The 17448-nt window shown below is 52.4% G+C and overlaps 1 protein-coding gene across 1 annotated transcript in view; it reads left to right on the top strand.

The window, feature by feature from the left end:
* Nucleotides 1–17031, top strand: part of unc119a1 (unc-119 lipid binding chaperone a1) — a 32080-nt gene extending 15049 nt beyond the window's left edge. The window contains exons 2-5 of the mRNA XM_068008570.1: nt 8791–8904; nt 9719–9821; nt 10762–10934; nt 15742–17031. Coding sequence (XP_067864671.1) covers nt 8791–8904; nt 9719–9821; nt 10762–10934; nt 15742–15854 — 503 coding nt within the window. The 3' untranslated portion in view covers nt 15855–17031. The remainder of the gene's footprint in view (nt 1–8790; nt 8905–9718; nt 9822–10761; nt 10935–15741) is intronic.
* Nucleotides 17032–17448: the final 417 nt, after the last annotated feature.

The following is a 17448-nucleotide window of genomic DNA, read 5'->3' on the forward strand; positions in this document are numbered from 1 at the left end:
TAGGAAGGCAAATGGTATGTTGGCCTTCATTGCAAGAGAATTTGAGTACAGGAGCAAGGATGTCTTACTGCAGTTATACATGGCCTTGGTGAGACCACACCTGGAGTATTGTGTGCAGTTTTGGTCTCCTTACCTAAGAAAGGATACACTTGCCATAGAGGGAGTGCTGCGAAGGTTCACCAGACTGATTCCTGGGATGGCAGGACTGCCATGAGGCCTGTATTCACTAGAGTTTAGAAGAATGAGAGGGGATCTCATTGAAACGTATAAAATTCTGACAGGGCGAGACAGACTGGATGCAGGGAGGATGTTTCCCCTGGCTGGGGGGGGGGGTCTAAAACGAGGGGTCACAGTCTCAGGATACGGGGTAGGACATTTAGGACTGAGATGAGGAGAAATTTCTTCACTCAGAGGGTGGTGAACCTGTGGAATTCTCTACCACAGAAGGCTGTGGAGGCCAAGTCACTGAATATATTTAAGAAGGAGATAGATAGATTTCTAGACACAAAAGGCATCAAGAGAGAGTGGGAATATGGTATTGAGATAGAGGATCAGCCATGATCATATTGAATGGCGGAGCAGGCTCGAAGGGCCGAATGGCCTATTCCTGTCCTATTTTCTGTTTCTATGATTCGTTCCCGTGTAAATCACATCACTGGCCTCTCTGGATCGTCTGATGAATGAACGCATTCCCCGGTCCAGTACTGAGCTCAGAGGAATCACAACATTGATTCCCAGTCTGTGCTGAGTTTGGAAAAAAAAAATTGGTCTCAGGACGTGGGCGACACTGAACAGGCTGGGGCTCTTTCCTCGTGAAAAGAGAAAGCTGAGGGGTGACCTGATAGAGGTCTTTAAAATTGTGAATGGGTTCAATAGGGTAAATGTTTCCACTTGTGGGGGAGACTAAAACTAGGGGCCATAAATATAAGATAGTCACCGATTAATCTAATAGAGAATTCAGGAGAAACATCTTCACCCAGAGTGTGGTGAGAATGTGGAACTCGCTCCCACAAGGAGTAGTTGAGGCGAATAGTGTAGATACATTTAAGGGGAAGCTGGATAAACACATGAGGGAGAAAGGGATAGAAGGATATGCTGATAGGGTGGGGTGAGATGAGGTAGGGAGGGAGGAGGCTCGTATGGAGCATAGACCAGTTGGGCTGAATGGCCTGTTTCTGTGTAATTCTATGTAAATTTTCCTTCCCTGTGTTGATATCAGCAGACTGGGTATCAAACCTAGGACATTCCTGACTTGAATGGCTCAGTCACTCACCAGATAAACTCACTGAGCCATCTGGGCAGCCAGCACTATTTATTTACAGATAAGTTCAAGGTAAATGGGATACAGCAAGATCACAATTTCAATTCCCACTCTGTGCTGAGTTAGCTGGTCGCCAGGGCTAAGCTTGGGTCATTACAATTGGCCTTGGCAGCCTGTGCTAAAGAAGCATGGAGCAGTTGAGGTGAATAGTGTCGATACATTTAAGGGGAAGCTGGATAAACACATGAGGGAGAAAGGAATAGAAGGATATGGTGATGGGGTGAGATGAAGTAGGGAGGGAGGAGGCTCGTCTGGAGCATAAACATGGACCTGTTGGGCCGAATGGCCTGTTCCTGTGCGGTAAACTCAATGTGAGGCTGCATTTATTACCCGTCTCTAGATGCCCCATGTGGGCGGCTGCAGTGGGAGCACGATAATTAGCCTCAGTGCCCTGGACTAGGAAAAGGGTGGGGAGTGAATCAGCCAGACCACAGAGACTCGGGACTAGTGGGGACAGAATGCTCTGTAGAGTAGTGAGGAGACTGGGTGCCACTGTGTGTAACACGACCATCGTACAGCTGTGGTGGGTGACGCCACGTAGGAATAAATGTCAATTTGAGAGAATGGATTTTCACTTCTTTCCTGCTGTGGGGCCTGTCCCCATCTGTCCCTATCTCTGTGACCTCCTCCGGCCCCACAACCCTCTGAGATCTCTGCGCTCCTCCATTTCTGGCTTCTTGCGCATCCCCAATTTTAATCGCTCCACCATTGGCGGCCGTGCCTTCAGCTGCCTGGGCCCTAAGCTCTGGAATTCCCTCCCTAAACCTCTCCGCCCCTCTCCTTCTTTTAAATATTCCTTAAAACTTACCTCTCTGACCAAGCTTTTGGCCACCTGTCCTACTAACTCCTAGTGTGGCTCAGTGTTTGATAATCGCTCCTGTGAAGCACCTTGGGACGTTTTACTACGTTAAAGACGCTGTATAAATGCAAGTTGTTGTTGTTAGTAACTGCGGAAGACTCCCAGGATGACTGGACCCTGACTACGTCTACTGCTTTTGGCTTCCTCACCTGGAACACGACAGACCCAGGAATACAATCAATCGATTCCACAATCCTGACGCCTGCAGAGAGTTCAGCGGCGAAACACGAGCTCGGGCCATTCTGCCCACTGGGCTTTTTAAAAGAAAATCCACTCCGAGTGCCCAGTACCCCTATCAGAGGATAGTACCTCACGTCACCCAGGACTCACAGCATCTGCTCTACCCAAAGCCCATTTACTCGTACAGGTAAAGTCCGAGCTGGTGTTCGAGTCTTTACCATTGCTCTCAGCCACCATTTTCAAACAGTTTCTTGTGTGAAAATTGATTCTAATCTGAAACATAACCCTAACCCTCACTAACTAGCACTTTATAAAAACAGAAAATGCTGGAAACACTCAGCAGGTCAGACAGCATCTTGGGAGAGAGAAACAGAGTTAACGTCTCAGGTCGATGACCTTTCATCTGAAGTTGAAACAGGGAGTTCCTGTGAGTGTATCAGTATTTGCGGGGGGTCCCCGGGAGTGTATCCATATTTGCGGGGGGGGGCCCAGGAGTGTTGCAGTATTTGTGGGGGGTCCCCCGGAGTGTATCCATATTTGCGGGGGGTCCCCCGGGAGTGTATCCATATTTGCGGGGGGTCCCCCGGGAGTGTATCCATATTTGCGGGGGGTCCCCCGGGAGTGTATCCATATTTGCGGGGGGTCCCCCGGGAGTGTATCCATATTTGCGGGGGGTCCCCCGGGAGTGTATCCATATTTGCGGGGGGTCCCCCGGGAGTGTATCCATATTTGCGGGGGGTCCCCCGGGAGTGTATCCATATTTGCGGGGGGTCCCCCGGGAGTGTATCCATATTTGCGGGGGGTCCCCCGGGAGTGTATCCATATTTGCGGGGGGTCCCCCGGGAGTGTTGCACAGTTTGTTGGGGTCCTCATTAGAGTGCAAATATTCTCAGGAAAGTTTGATAACCCGGTGATTTAAGGTGTTTCATGATATGTTCATATCCAACCAAAGCCACTTCGGCTCACAGTCCAGGCAAACCCAGAACTAGTTCCTGAAACTGACTGAGCTCCTACCACAATCCATAGAAATCAAACATGGGAAAAACAATTAAATGTGAATCTTAAAAATTCACTTCTCTGGATGTGGGCCTCACTGGCACCGGCATTTATTGCCCATCCCTAGTTGCCCTGGTTTGATACAACCACGTGTCTTGCTAGGACACTTCAGAGGGCAGTGAAGAGTCAAGCACGTTGGTGGTTATCACTTTTACTGAGACCAGCTTTTTATTTCCAGATTTTTAAAAACTGAATTCAAATTCTCCAACTGCCCAATTTGAGATTTGAACTCCCGTTCTCTGGATTATTAGTCCAGTAACATAAACCACTACACCGTCCGTACCCCTGCATGCTCCATTGCTGTGTCTGGCACTGTGATTTTATTTTTTTTAAATGTAATTTCTACCTCAACTCTTTTGAGGACAAGTTATATCACACGACGGATTGTCACTTGCTCCACGCTGGTGAGCCTGGGATTAGAGCAGAATTTCTCCTGTTTCTTTTATTAGAGAGATTTACCTCCCCACAAACCTAAATCCAAAACCTGCTTAACTTTGGATTAGAGTGAGTGCAGGGACCTAATTTACATTGAGCATTAATTACTGCTTGTTACACGAGCAGGCCTGGGGTGAAAGGCCTCGAGGGGGTGGGGGGGGGGAGGGAGGGGGTTTATTTTGGGGAGGGGGTGGTGGGGGAGTGGGGTAAGATGACGCTTTTGAATCTTGAAGCAGAACTTCAGCATGCGAATGTAAACTGATTAGAGCCTCCTGTTCTTAGAATAGACAGAAGCAGGGGGATTATCCTCGATTTTGGGAGTCTCTCTAACTCTGTATTTATGCCGAGGCTTCAGATTACGTCCGGCTTCTGCCAGTGCGGCTCGAGCAGGCTGCGGGGGCGTGTCTTGAGTTGAGGTGAGGGGTGGGACTCGAGTCTCTATTCTCGGGGCCCCCCCTTCCCCCACCTGGCCCGGGAGGAAAAGATAATTATCGGAGGAGAGGCCATCCTTTGACACGGAACGAAAGTAAACGTTTTGCTCCTGCTGCCCATCCTCACTGTCCTTTCACCCTTTAACGGTTGAGAAGTTCGGGCCAGTCCAAACCGGACAGTTCAAACGTACGTTACAGAATGAGAAATTTGAAGTCGTACCAATTCTGCCACGAGCATCTTAAGTATTATCGTATCCTGCGACAAACTTTTTTAAAAAACGGTGGAAATAGATAGGAGAACGTTAGTGCCCGAAACAAAACGGGAGGCTTTTTCTGGTGGGGCCCTTCATCAGAATTTAAATAGTCTGGCGTGTATTCTGTGTCAGCCGTGGCTCAGTGGGCAGCACTCTCTCGCCCCTGAGTCAGGAGGTCATGGTGGGTTCAGGTCCCACTCCAGAGATTCGTGCACATAATCCAGGCCGACGCTCCCAGTGCAGTACCGAGGGAGTGCTGCACTGTCAGAGGCGCCGTCTTTTGGATGAGACGTTAAATCGAGCCTCCGTCTGCCTCCCAGGTGGATGTAAAAAAAAAAGGACTTGCATTTATATCGCACTTTTCACAACCTGAGGACGTCCTAAAGCACTTTACAGCCAATCAAGTATCTCATGTCGGAAACGCGGCAGACAATTTGTGCACAGCAAGATCCCACAAACAGCAATGCGATAAATGACCAGATAATCTGTTTTTAGTGATGTTGGTTGAGGGACACCGGGGAGAATTCCCCTGCTCTTCTTCCAATAGTGGCCGTGGGATTTCTTACGTCCACCTGAGAGGACAGACGGGGCCTCGGTTTAACGTCTCATCTGAAAGATGGATGTTAAAGATCCCACAGCGGAATTTGAAGAGGAGCAGGGAGGTCTCCCAGTGTCCTGGCCAACATTCCTTCTTGTTGTTTGTGTGGGATCTTGCTGTGCACAAAAATGGCACTTGTGTTTCCTCCCTGAGAACGCTCGTTAGTAATTAATTCCAAGTGAAATGCTGGGAGATGTTTGATAAACACGAAACATTCGTCTCACGTAAAACAGGCAGGGTTTTCATCAACTTGTCTGCAGTTTGGTCAGAGCCTTAAACACATGGCCTAAACCTCTTGGGCTGGATGGTGATGTTTGAAGCAGCAATGAAAGAATTGTGCATCAGGACTTTTATTGTGGAGAATCTGATAAGCAACACCTGGGCTGTTGTGCTCACAGGAAGCCAAGTTCAGTCATCTCGAGCACAGCTCACCGCTTGCTATTAAAAGGCAGAAAGTTGGATAAAGGCTGTATTTAATCTGCAGGGGTTATAAATAACAGCGCTTATCTGTGAGATTACCATGTTTCTGCTGCGCACCTAGGCTGCTAATCTTGCCGGCAGAGCCAGGAGACGATGGTGAGAAACTGGCCACACTTTAACTCTTGGGATCCCAGTGCAGTGTTGAGCCAAACAGTCGGGAAGCTCTCTGGTTCGTTTCCCATTCTGACTCGGCTGGGCAGAAATTCAAACAGTCACAAACCAGCACTGATGACAAAGGACATGGGGCTGACACCATCCCGTCCATCTTGAAAGGTCCTCGTCCCCACCCCCGGAACAGTGTCCAGCCACTCCTTTTAATTATTCCAAGGTTTTTGCTTCTGCCAGCCTATCTGGAGTTCATTCCACGTCTTGATCACTGTTTGTCTCACTATCTTCCTGACATTAATCCATACTGTCGGAGGGGCAGTATCGAGGGAGCGCTGCACACTGTCGGAGGGGCAGTATCGAGGGAGCGCTGCACACTGTCGGAGGGGCAGTATCGAGGGAGCGCTGCACACTGTCGGAGGGGCAGTATCGAGGGAGCGCTGCACACTGTCGGAGAGGCAGTATCGAGGGAGCGCTGCACACTGTCGGAGGGGCAGTATCGAGGGAGCGCTGCACACTGTCGGAGGGGCAGTATCGAGGGAGCGCTGCACACTGTCGGAGGGGCAGTATCGAGGGAGCGCTGCACACTGTCGGAGGGGCAGTATCGAGGGAGCGCTGCACACTGTCGGAGGGGCAGTATCGAGGGAGCGCTGCACTCTCGGAGGGGCAGTATCGAGGGAGCGCTGCACACTGTCGGAGGGGCAGTATCGAGGGAGCGCTGCACTCTCGGAGGGTCTGTCTTATGGACGAGACTTTAAACCGAGGCCCCCTCAGGTGAACGTAAAAGACCCCACGGCCCCTATTTTGATGAAGAGCAGGTGTCCTGGGGCCAATATTTATCCCTCAACCAACATCACTAAAACAGATTATCTGGTCATTATCACATTGCTGTTTGTGGGATCTTGCTGTGCACAAATTGGCTGCTGCGTTTCCTGCATTAAAACAGAGACAGTTCTTCATTGGCTGTAAAGTGTCCTGAGGTTGTGAAAGGTGCTATAGAAATGCAAGATCGTCCTTTTCTTTTCGACCGGTCCATGAGTTTTTGGCAGCAGCTTTGTGGAGTTATAGGGGACCCTCCCCCCGTTACCTCCAGGAGACCAGACCGGGGTGGGAGGTGCTGTCTATCCTGATGGAAGGGCCACACTTCTAGCTGCAGCTAGCTTAAATCACTGAGCAATCTTATTATCCCTCACTCTCACAATCTGCACTGCATTTTAATTAAAGCAGAGACTCTCAGCGCAGGACACGTGGGCCTCTGAATTCAGAGCTCTCATCGCTGCCCGCCCGCCCTCCCTCCCTCGTAATATTGCAGGTGATTGGGAGCTTAGCAACCCGGTCAGGTGATCGGTGTGAAATCAGGATGTGTCTGTAGTTGCACCGTACGCACTGACCGTCCAGTGCCCAATACACAGGAGCCGCACTGTAGTCCCCGAGTTAGTGCTTCTCGGGGCCGAGGCAGTTTGGCGTTATGTCTCGGTCGGTGCATGTTCACTATTTCAATCTCTGTGGGATCCTCTGCTCCCTCCCCCACCTCTCAACACCACACATTTATACAGCACTTGTAACGTAGAGAGATGACTCCAGCTTCGCATCGGTGAAAGGGAAAAATCGATGGACACCAAGCCTGAATACAACACTGGGTTCTGGGCCCTGCACCTCAGGAAGGATATATTGGCCTTGGAGGGGGTGCAGTGCAGATTCACCAGAATGATACTGGGACTAAAAGGGTTAAATTACGAGGACGGGTTGCAGAGACTAGGCTTGTATTCCCTCGAGTCTAGAAGATTAAGTGGTGATCTAATCGAGGTGTTTAAGATGATTAAAGGATTTGATAGGGTAGATAGAGAGAAACTATTTCCTCTGGTGGGGGGAGTCCAGAACAAGGGGGCAGAACCTTAAAATTAGAGCCAGGCCGTTCAGGGGTGATGTCAGGAAGCACTTCTTCACACAAAGGGGAGTGGAAATCTGGAACTCTCTCCCCCAAAAAGGCTGTGGATGCTGGGGGTCAATTGGAGCTTTCAAAACTGAGATCGATAGAGTTTTGTTGGGTATCGAGGGATACGGAGCAAAGGCGGGTAAATGGAATTAAGGTACAGATCGGCCATGTTCGAACTGAATGGCGGAACAGGCTCGAGGGGCTGAATGGCCTCCTGCTGTTTATCGTGTACCCAGTTTGGTCAATTGTGTGAAGTGACCCCTCTGCCACTCTTTAAGATGCCCGGTCTGTCGGCTGAAATAGCGGCCATTTGAGCTTTTGCACCATGAAGTTTAAGTTACTTTGTTCTTCAGCAACTCTCTCCCGTGACTTGTAGGGATTTTTAAAACAATTCTTAAATCACTGTGGTAATTTAATCACTGAGCAACGCAGCGATTCCCTGAAGCAGGCGAGCAGCTGAGATTCATCCTCTCTCTCCCACGCTGCACACCTGATCCCAGCTGGGTTATTGTGGGGGTTACTGATCACCTCTGGAGGGCAAAACCGGGCCCCTTCTACTGGGCAATGAAAGAGCAGTTTTGGCAGAGAGCTGGAAGCAGCCTGGCCGAGCTCTTGCACGGAGAGAGATAGAGGCACCAGGACCGTTGGGTCTGGCCACTGAGCGATGGGATTGGGCGTTGGATGGGGGCCATGCAATGGGTTTGGACGTTGAATGGGAGCCAGGCGTTGGGTTTGGGCGATGGGTTTGGGCGTTGGGTTTGGGCGTTGGGCGATGGGTTTAGGCGTTGGGTTTGGGCGTTGGGCGATGGCGTTGGGCGATGGGTTTGGGCGTTGGGCGATGGGTTTGAGCGATGGGTTTAGGCATTGGGTTTGGGCGTTGGGCGATGGCGTTGGGCGATGGGTTTGAGCGATGGGTTTAGGCGTTGGGTTTGGGCGTTGGGCGATGGGTTTGGGCGTTGAGCGATGGGTTTGGGCGTTGGGTGGGTACTGGGAGTTTGGGTTCCTTCTCCTTTTAATGCTGGGTGTGACTCTGCTCATTTGTTGCTGTTGATGTTGCTGTACTTTTTGTGCCTTCTGTATTGTGATTCCTTGGAATTATTTGTATTTATTCTCATTTCCACCAACGCCCCCCCAGGTTATTTATGTGCCCCCGAGGACAACATTTACAACATCGATTTCACACGGTTCAAGATCCGTGACATGGAGTCCGGGGCCGTCTTATTTGAAATCACCAAACCGCCGGCATCGGGTGAGTCACGGTCACCGCGAGACCGAGGTACCGCGGGTCGTCACGGGGGAATGGGATCAATCCGTCTCACCCTGGGGAGCACGGGAGGTGGGAGGGTTGGGAGCGGGGGAGGGGGCGCACAGGACGGGGGGAGATGGGAGCATGGGGGAGGTGGGAAGGGGGGGAAGGGGAGTGCGGGAGCATGGGAGGGGGGAAAGATGGGGGAGATAGGGGGAGGGGGGTATATCGGAGGGTGGGATCCCTGACTAGTGGGCACTTTCTTCCTCTGTGACCCTGAGCTGGCACAAAATGGTACAGTTCAATAAAACTGGTGTCATTGGGAGACACTGCCCGTCTCGCCCGATGCCCCGCCCGTCTTGCCCAATGCCCTGTCCGTGTTTGTGTTGGGTATTGAGGGATATGGAGCCGAGGTGAGAAAATGGATTTGAGGTTCAGATCAGCCATGATCAGATTGAATGGCGGAACAGGCCTGAGGGGCTGAATGGCCTCCTCATGTTCGTATCTTCTCCCCTTCAAGGGCTTGTCCTCACATCCCAAGCCTCGCTCCCCGGGGCCGTCTGCGCCGGATTCCCTGAGACTTGGGGGGGGGGGGGGGGGGGAGAGGGGAGAGGGGGTGCCTGCGCAGTGTCATGGCCACCCTCCCCTCCCCTGGGGTGGGGGGGGGGAAAGATCCCAGCCCCCCCCCCTCCCCTGGGGGGAAGATCCCAGCTCCCCCCCTCTCCCCACTCCGCTCACTCAGCTCCCCATTCAATTACGAAAATTAAATGTTCTTTTCCTCCCCCTGAGAAGCCGGACTCTCTGTTTTCTGTTCCAGAGCGTGACCAGGGCGACAAGAAAGACATCGATCCCAACGCTGGCCGCTTCGTCCGCTACCAGTTTACTCCCGCCTTCCTCCGCCTGCGGCAAGTGGGAGCAACGTAAGTCCCGAGAGTCGAGGGAGGGAGCGGCCAGATTCCAGACTGACCACCGGTCCGCGGATCGGGGGGTTAAAGGTCAACGTGGGTCGTGAATCGTGAACCCGGAGGGGAAACGTCATAGGTTGCGCCTCAGAATACTTGTATACAGCCCCCAACACTGACCCCAGGAAAGCCCCCACCCCCCAACGCCCAGCACCCTCCACGCTGGGCGCAGTCTCCGATGCTGCCTGTTTGAACCGTGTCTGCGGTTCCCTCCCGCCCCCGGCCTGGGTATAATTTCTTTGCCGTTGTTAAGTTAGGTTTGATGCTTTCTGTCCATTCTCCCCCCGCTTCTCGCCGAGTCCCAGGGGAGGGGGGTATCAGATGATCCTAACCCTGCGACCTGCCAGCCCAAGTGTCTCAGGCCCTGATCCATTTCTTTATTGTTGAGGCCTTGCATTTATATAGCGCCTTTCACATCCTCAGACGCTTTACAGCCAATGAGGTACTTTTTGAAGTGTAGTCACTGTTGTAATGTAGGAAACGCAGCAGCCAATTTGCGCACAGCAAGATCCCACAAACAGCAATGTGATAATGACCAGATCATCTGATTTAGTGACGTTGGTTGAGGGATAAATATTGGCCCAGGACACCGGGGAGAACTCCCCTGCTCTTCTTCCAATAGAGGCCGTGGGATCTTTTACATCCACCTGAGAGGGCGGCCGGGGCCTCGGTTTAATGTCTCATCCAAATGACGGCACCTCTGACAGTGCAGCACTCCCCCAGTACTGACGGCGGGGCGGGCGGGTGTCAGCCTGGATTTTGGGCTCGAGTCTCTGGAGTGGGGACTATGAACCCACGACCTCTGACTCCAAGGCGAGAGAGCGACTCGCTGAGACTGCGGGAATGTCGGGCCATTTCTTGCTGCAGATATAAAAACGCTGCTTCCGTCTCTCTGCAGGGTGGAGTTCACGGTGGGCGACAAAACAATCAACAACTTCAGAATGATCGAGCGACATTATTTCCGGGACCAGCTGCTGAAAAGCTTTGACTTTGAGTTTGGTTTCTGCATCCCCAGCAGCAAGAACACGTGTGAGCACATCTACGAGTTCCCCCAACTCTCTGAGGAGCTGAGTGAGTATCGGGGCAGACCCTGCTGTTTATTCTAATGAATGATATAGAATCATACAAAGGTTACAGCACGGAAGGGAGCCATTCGGCCCATCGAGTCCGTGCCGGCTCCCTGCAAGAGCAATCCAGCTAGTCCCACTCCCCCGCCCTATCCCGGTAGCCCTGCAAATTTTTTCCTTTCAAGTACTTATCCAGTTCCCTTTTGAAGGCCATGATTGAATCTGCCTCCACCACCCCCTCGGGCAGTGCATTCCAGATCCTGACCACATTAGACACCAGAGGGAGATTTCTGCCGCTGGGGCAGTGGAATAAACGCACAGGGCAGATTCCAGATTGGCAGGTTGTTTCCCATTTTTTAATCTCTGCCAATTTGTTCGCTGGACTCTGGTGGAAACTTGAAAGGGAAAATGGGGACGAGCATCGGTGACAGTCTTGTTATCACAGCAGGTGACCCGAGTGTTTCTGTTCTATGTTGGGTGCGGTGGTGTCGTGGTCGTGTTGCTGGACAAATTATCCAGAGAATGTGAGTTCAAATCCCACCATTTGCAGTTTGCAAACTTGAATTCAGTTTTTTAAAAATCAGGTTAGAAAAATCTGGGATCAGTAAAAGTGACCGTGAAGCTGTCGGATTGTCGTAAAAACCCAACTGGTTCACTGATGTCCTTTAGGGAAGGAAACCTGCCGTCCTTACCCGGCCTGGGTCTATATGTGACTCCAGTCCCACACCAACGTGGTTGACTCTTAACTGCCCTCTGAAGTGGGCTAGCGAGTCACTCCATTGTATCAAAACCACTACCAGTGGTTCAAGAAGGCGGCCCACACCACCTTCTCAGGGTAACTAGAGAAGGGCAATGATCAGCTCAGCCCCAGGACATTGCTGCAGGAGTTCCTCAGGGCAGTGTCCGAGGCCCAACCATCTTCAGCTGCTTCATCAATGACCTTCCCTCCATCATAAGGTCAGAAATGGGGATGTTCGCTGATGATTGCACAGTGTTCAGTTCCATTCGCAACCCCTCAGATAATGAAGCAGTCCGAGCCCGCATGCAGCAAGACCTGGACAACATCTAGGCTTGGGCTCATAAGTGGCAAGTAACATTCGCGCCAGACAAGTGCCAGGCAATGACCATCTCCAACAAGAGAAAGTCTAACCACCTCCGCTTGACATTCAACGGCATTACCATCACTGAGTTCCCCACCATCAACATCCTGGGGGTTACCATTGACCAGAAACCGAACTGGATCAGCCACATAAATACTGTGGCTACGAGAGCAGGTCAGAGGCTGGGTATTCTGCAGTGAGTGACTCACCTCCTGACTCCCCACAGCCTTTCCACCATCTGCAAGGCACAAGTCAGGAGTGTGATGGAATACTCTCCACTTGCCTGGATGAATGCAGCTCCAACAACACTCAAGAAGCTCGACACCATCCAGGACAAAGCAGCCCGTGTGATTGACACCCCATCCACCACCCTAAACATTCACTCCCTTCACCGACGCACTGTGGCTGCAGTGTGTACCATCCACAGGATGCACTGCAGCAACTCGCCAAGGCTTCTTTTACAGCACCTCCCAAACCCGCGACCTCTACCACCTGGAAGGACAAGAGCAGCAGACACATGGGAACAACACCACCTGCTCGTTCCCCTCCAAGTCTCACACCATCCCGACTTGGAAATATATCGCCGTTCCTTCATCGTCGCTGGGTCAAAATCCTGGAACTCCCTTCCTAACAGCACTGTGGGAGAACCGTCACCACACGGACTGCAGTGGTTCAAGAAGGCGGCTCACCACCACCTTCTCAAGGGCAATTAGGGATGGGCAATAAATGCCGGCCTCGCCAGCGACGCCCACATCCCATGAATGAATTTTTAAAAATGCCGCTCATGCCAGTGACGCCCACAACCCAAGAATGAAAAGTGAATAATAATGTGGGTTGGATGAAGTCAGTGTTTACAGCTTATGAGAAACTGAAAGCAGGGAAATCATTGGTGATGAGACTGGGTGGAGCACAGAGAAGGGCCTGTCCCTTTAACAGAATCCCTCTACCTGAATCTTGAGGAGGGGAATGGCTTGCAAATATGTTTTTTTTTTAAAACAGTCCTCATTCCCCCTCCCCATCGAAAACAAAATATTTCAACCAGCTCTTCAATTCTCAATTTTATTTGCTCTTGGTAATTCGTGAGGCCCCATTTATTGCCCATACTGGTGGGGAGATTCGCCGAGAAAGCCTGTCCTGCTCCCACTGTGCGTTGGGAGGGTGGGTAATATTGAAACGCCCCCGTCACACCTTGTTCTTAATCACCCTGAATCCCCTCCCTCTCTTCCTCCTCCAGCCGGGCTCAGTGGGTCACACTCTCCCCTCTGAGTCAGAAGGTCTTGGGTTCAAATCTCACTACAGAGACTTGACCAGGCTGGAACTCCCAGTGCAGTGCTGAGGGAATGCTGCACTGTCGGAGGGTCAGTGCTGAGGGAATGCTGCACTGTCGGAGGGTCAGTGCTGAGGGAGCACCGCACTGTCGGAGGGTCAGTACTGAGGGAGCACCGCACTGTCGGAGGGTCAGTGCTGAGGGAGCACCGCACTGTCGGAGGGTCAGTACTGAGGGAGCACCGCACTGTCGGAGGGTCGGTACTGAGGGAGTGCTGCACTGTCGGAGGGTCAGTGCTGAGGGAGCGCTGCACTGTCGGAGGGTCAGTGCTGAGGGAGCGCTGCACTGTCGGAGGGTCAGTACTGAGGGAGCGCTGCACTGTCGGAGGGTCAGTGCTGAGGGAGCGCTGCACTGTCGGAGGGTCAGTACTGAGGGAGCGCTGCACTGTCGGAGGGTCAGTGCTGAGGGAGCGCTGCACTGTCGGAGGGTCAGTACTGAGGGAGCGCTGCACTGTCGGAGGGACAGTACTGAGGGAGCGCTGCACTGTCGGAGGGTCAGTACTGAGGGAGCGCTGCACTGTCGGAGGGTCAGTGCTGAGGGAGCGCTGCACTGTCGGAGGGTCAGTGCTGAGGGAGCGCTGCACTGTCGGAGGGTCAGTACTGAGGGAGTGCTGCACTGTCGGAGGGTCAGTACTGAGGGAGCGCTGCACTGTCGGAGGGTCAGTGCTGAGGGAGCACCACACTGTCGGAGGGTCAGTGCTGAGGGAGCACCGCACTGTCGGAGGGTCAGTGCTGAGGGAGCACCGCACTGTCGGAGGGTCAGTACTGAGGGAGCGCTGCACTGTCGGAGGGTCAGTGCTGAGGGAGTGCTGCACTGTCGGAGGGTCAGTGCTGAGGGAGCACCGCACTGTCGGAGGGTCAGTGCTGAGGGAGCGCTGCACTGTCGGAGGGTCAGTGCTGAGGGAGCACCGCACTGTCGGAGGGTCAGTGCTGAGGGAGCACCGCACTGTCGGAGGGTCAGTACTGAGGGAGCGCTGCACTGTCGGAGGGTCAGTGCTGAGGGAGCGCTGCACTGTCGGAGGGTCAGTGCTGAGGGAGCGCTGCACTGTCGGAGGGTCAGTGCTGAGGGAGTGCTGCACTGTCGGAGGGTCAGTGCTGAGGGAGCGCTGCACTGTCGGAGGGTCAGTACTGAGGGAGCGCTGCACTGTCGGAGGGTCAGTACTGAGGGAGTGCTGCACTGTCGGAGGGTCAGTGCTGAGGGAGCGCTGCACTGTCGGAGGGTCAGTGCTGAGGGAGCGCTGCACTGTCGGAGGGTCAGTACTGAGGGAGTGCTGCACTGTCGGAGGGTCAGTACTGAGGGAGCGCTGCACTGTCGGAGGGTCAGTACTGAGGGAGCGCTGCACTGTCGGAGGGTCAGTACTGAGGGAGCGCTGCACTGTCGGAGGGTCAGTACTGAGGGAGCGCTGCACTGTCGGAGGGTCAGTACTGAGGGAGCGCTGCACTGTCGGAGGGTCAGTACTGAGGGAGTGCTGCACTGTCAGAGGGTCAGTACTGAGGGAGCGCTGCACTGTCGGAGGGTCAGTGCTGAGGGAGCGCTGCACTGTCGGAGGGTCAGTACTGAGGGAGCGCTGCACTGTCGGAGGGTCAGTACTGAGGGAGCGCTGCACTTTCGGAGGGTCAGTACTGAGGGAGCGCTGCACTGTCGGAGGGTCAGTACTGAGGGAGCGCTGCACTGTCGGAGGGTCAGTACTGAGGGAGCGCTGCACTGTCGGAGGGTCAGTACTGAGGGAGCGCTGCACTGTCGGAGGGTCAGTACTGAGGGAGCGCTGCACTGTCGGAGGGTCAGTGCTGAGGGAGCGCTGCACTGTCGGAGGGTCAGTGCTGAGGGAGCGCTGCACTGTCGGAGGGTCAGTACTGAGGGAGTGCTGCACTGTCGGAGGGTCAGTACTGAGGGAGTGCTGCACTGTCGGAGGGTCAGTACTGAGGGAGCGCTGCACTGTCGGAGGGTCAGTACTGAGGGAGTGCTGCACTGTCGGAGGGTCAGTACTGAGGGAGCGCTGCACTGTCGGAGGGTCAGTACTGAGGGAGCGCTGCACTGTCGGAAGTGCCGTCTTTCGGTTGAGAGGTTAAATTAAGGGCCCCGTCTGCCCTCTCAGGTGGATGTAATAGATTCCTCGGCACTATTTCGAAGAAGAGCAGGAGAGTTCTTCTCGGTGTCCTGGGCCAATATTTATCTCTCAACCCACATCACTTAAAACAGATTATCTGGCCACTTACCTCATTGCTGTTCGCGGGATCTTGCTGTGCACAAATTGGCTGCTGCATTTCCTACATTACAACAGTGACTACACTTCAAAAAATACTTAATTGGCTGTAAAGCCGAGGTGGTGGAAATCACTGTATAAATACAAGTCTCTCTCTTCCTTTCTCTGTTCCCCCCCCCAGTTCGGGAGATGGCTGCCCGCCCGTACCAGACTCAGTCTGACAGCTTCTATTTCGTGGACAACAAGCTGGTGATGCACAACAAGGCCGACTATGCCTACGGGGCCGGACCCTGAGACCTCAGCCAGGACGCGCTGGTTCCGACTCCACAGCATCCACTTCGGGGACTCCCAGTCCCACAGAACGCCATGAGCATCGGTGGGAGTATGAATCTCGGGACTCCACTGGTTTAACTAATCTCACTCCACAGCTCGACCAACCCAACAATTTTTTCCGCTTCTAATGCTACACTAACTTAAGCCAATCAGAATAACTGTTTAAATGTCGCCGTTCACTCTCATTTCATTAGTATTATTTTTAAATTAGCCGCGTTTGTATTGAAGGTTCAAGGGACTGTTCACATTCCAGCGTTGACCCCTTCCAGAGACTGCGGACTGAGTCCCTGGGGGAGAGGGGGGATAGGGGGAGATGGGGAGGGGACCCCCAGAGACAGTGGACAGAGTCCCTGGGGGAAGGGGGGGAATGGCTCGCCTTGGCTGAGCGTTTAACTCGTCTACAATGCACGTGTGATCATCTGTCTCTTTCTGTTTCCCCGCTGAGTGCTGAAGATCGTGTCCAGGGCCCTCTTCCAAACCCCTTCCCTTATCCCGAGAGTGAGAGAAAAAAGGGGTAAACTGTTGGAAGTGAATTGAGAAACTCCCCACTCTCCCAACACCAGGACAGATTGAGGAAATCTTACCCCAGACGGCAGTTTTGAGGCGGATTCATATGGAGCGTGTATTTATTTAATTTGGGAATCAGTCCTCGAACGGGGTTTCTGAAACTGGTATTTAGTGGGGATCAATGTTTAAATCTCCGGTGATCTGTCTGTCGGGAGTGAGCCTGCGGGTTTCCCCGTTTGGTGTTCTGTGTTTTCTTGTTTCTGGTTTAATTTCTGGCGGTTACAGCCCGTCAGCAAACCAAACATTCCACAGTGCGGGATCTGGTGTTCACCGTTTAATGTTTTCCCAGTGCTCTGTTGTGACCCCTGTTTCTAGTGCTTGTCGTGCTTAAGGATACTTGAATTAAATATTTATTTTTTAAGTAGAACTGGGGAGAAAAAAGTCGATAACTGTTTTAATTTCTAATTTTCGTGCTGAGGTGTATTTTTGTCGGTCTGTGAGGATTGTTGAGATTTCCATCTTGTAAACTTGTATCGAGTCTCTCACTCTAATTGTTAAGGTGCTTCTCAATGCAATGTCATCTGAAAGATTTCTCAACATATATATTAAAAAAAAAACACTTTCAAAAAAAGTACAGTGTTGTAGTTTTGTTTGGTTGTGTCTTCCCTCAGGTCTGTCCCCCACTTCAGAGAGCAGGTGGGGGATCTTGACTCTGTTCCCTGGCTCCCCCCCCCTAGTAATACATCAGGAGAAGACTGACTGACTCACACTCGTGTTTAGTGCTGATAGAGATTGGACCTCAAGAAATGCATCACACTGGCTCGATAAGTAAGGATTGGTCTGTAGTGTTGGCATCCAAGGAAACCATTGATTAGCTTTGATTAAGGAGTGATTTTATGGTAGAATGTGGAATCTTTATTTGGGTTATAGAAGACCCTTGGTCTCCTGAGGATCCCTCAATAACCAACAGCTTCTCTCCCAGATAACTGCGGAACAGCCCAGTTTCGATTGGCTGATTTATGAGCTTGACCTGAGCAGACTGCAGCCG

This window comes from Heptranchias perlo, chromosome 28 (assembly GCF_035084215.1).
Source record: "Heptranchias perlo isolate sHepPer1 chromosome 28, sHepPer1.hap1, whole genome shotgun sequence".
Lineage (NCBI taxonomy): Eukaryota > Metazoa > Chordata > Chondrichthyes > Hexanchiformes > Hexanchidae > Heptranchias > Heptranchias perlo.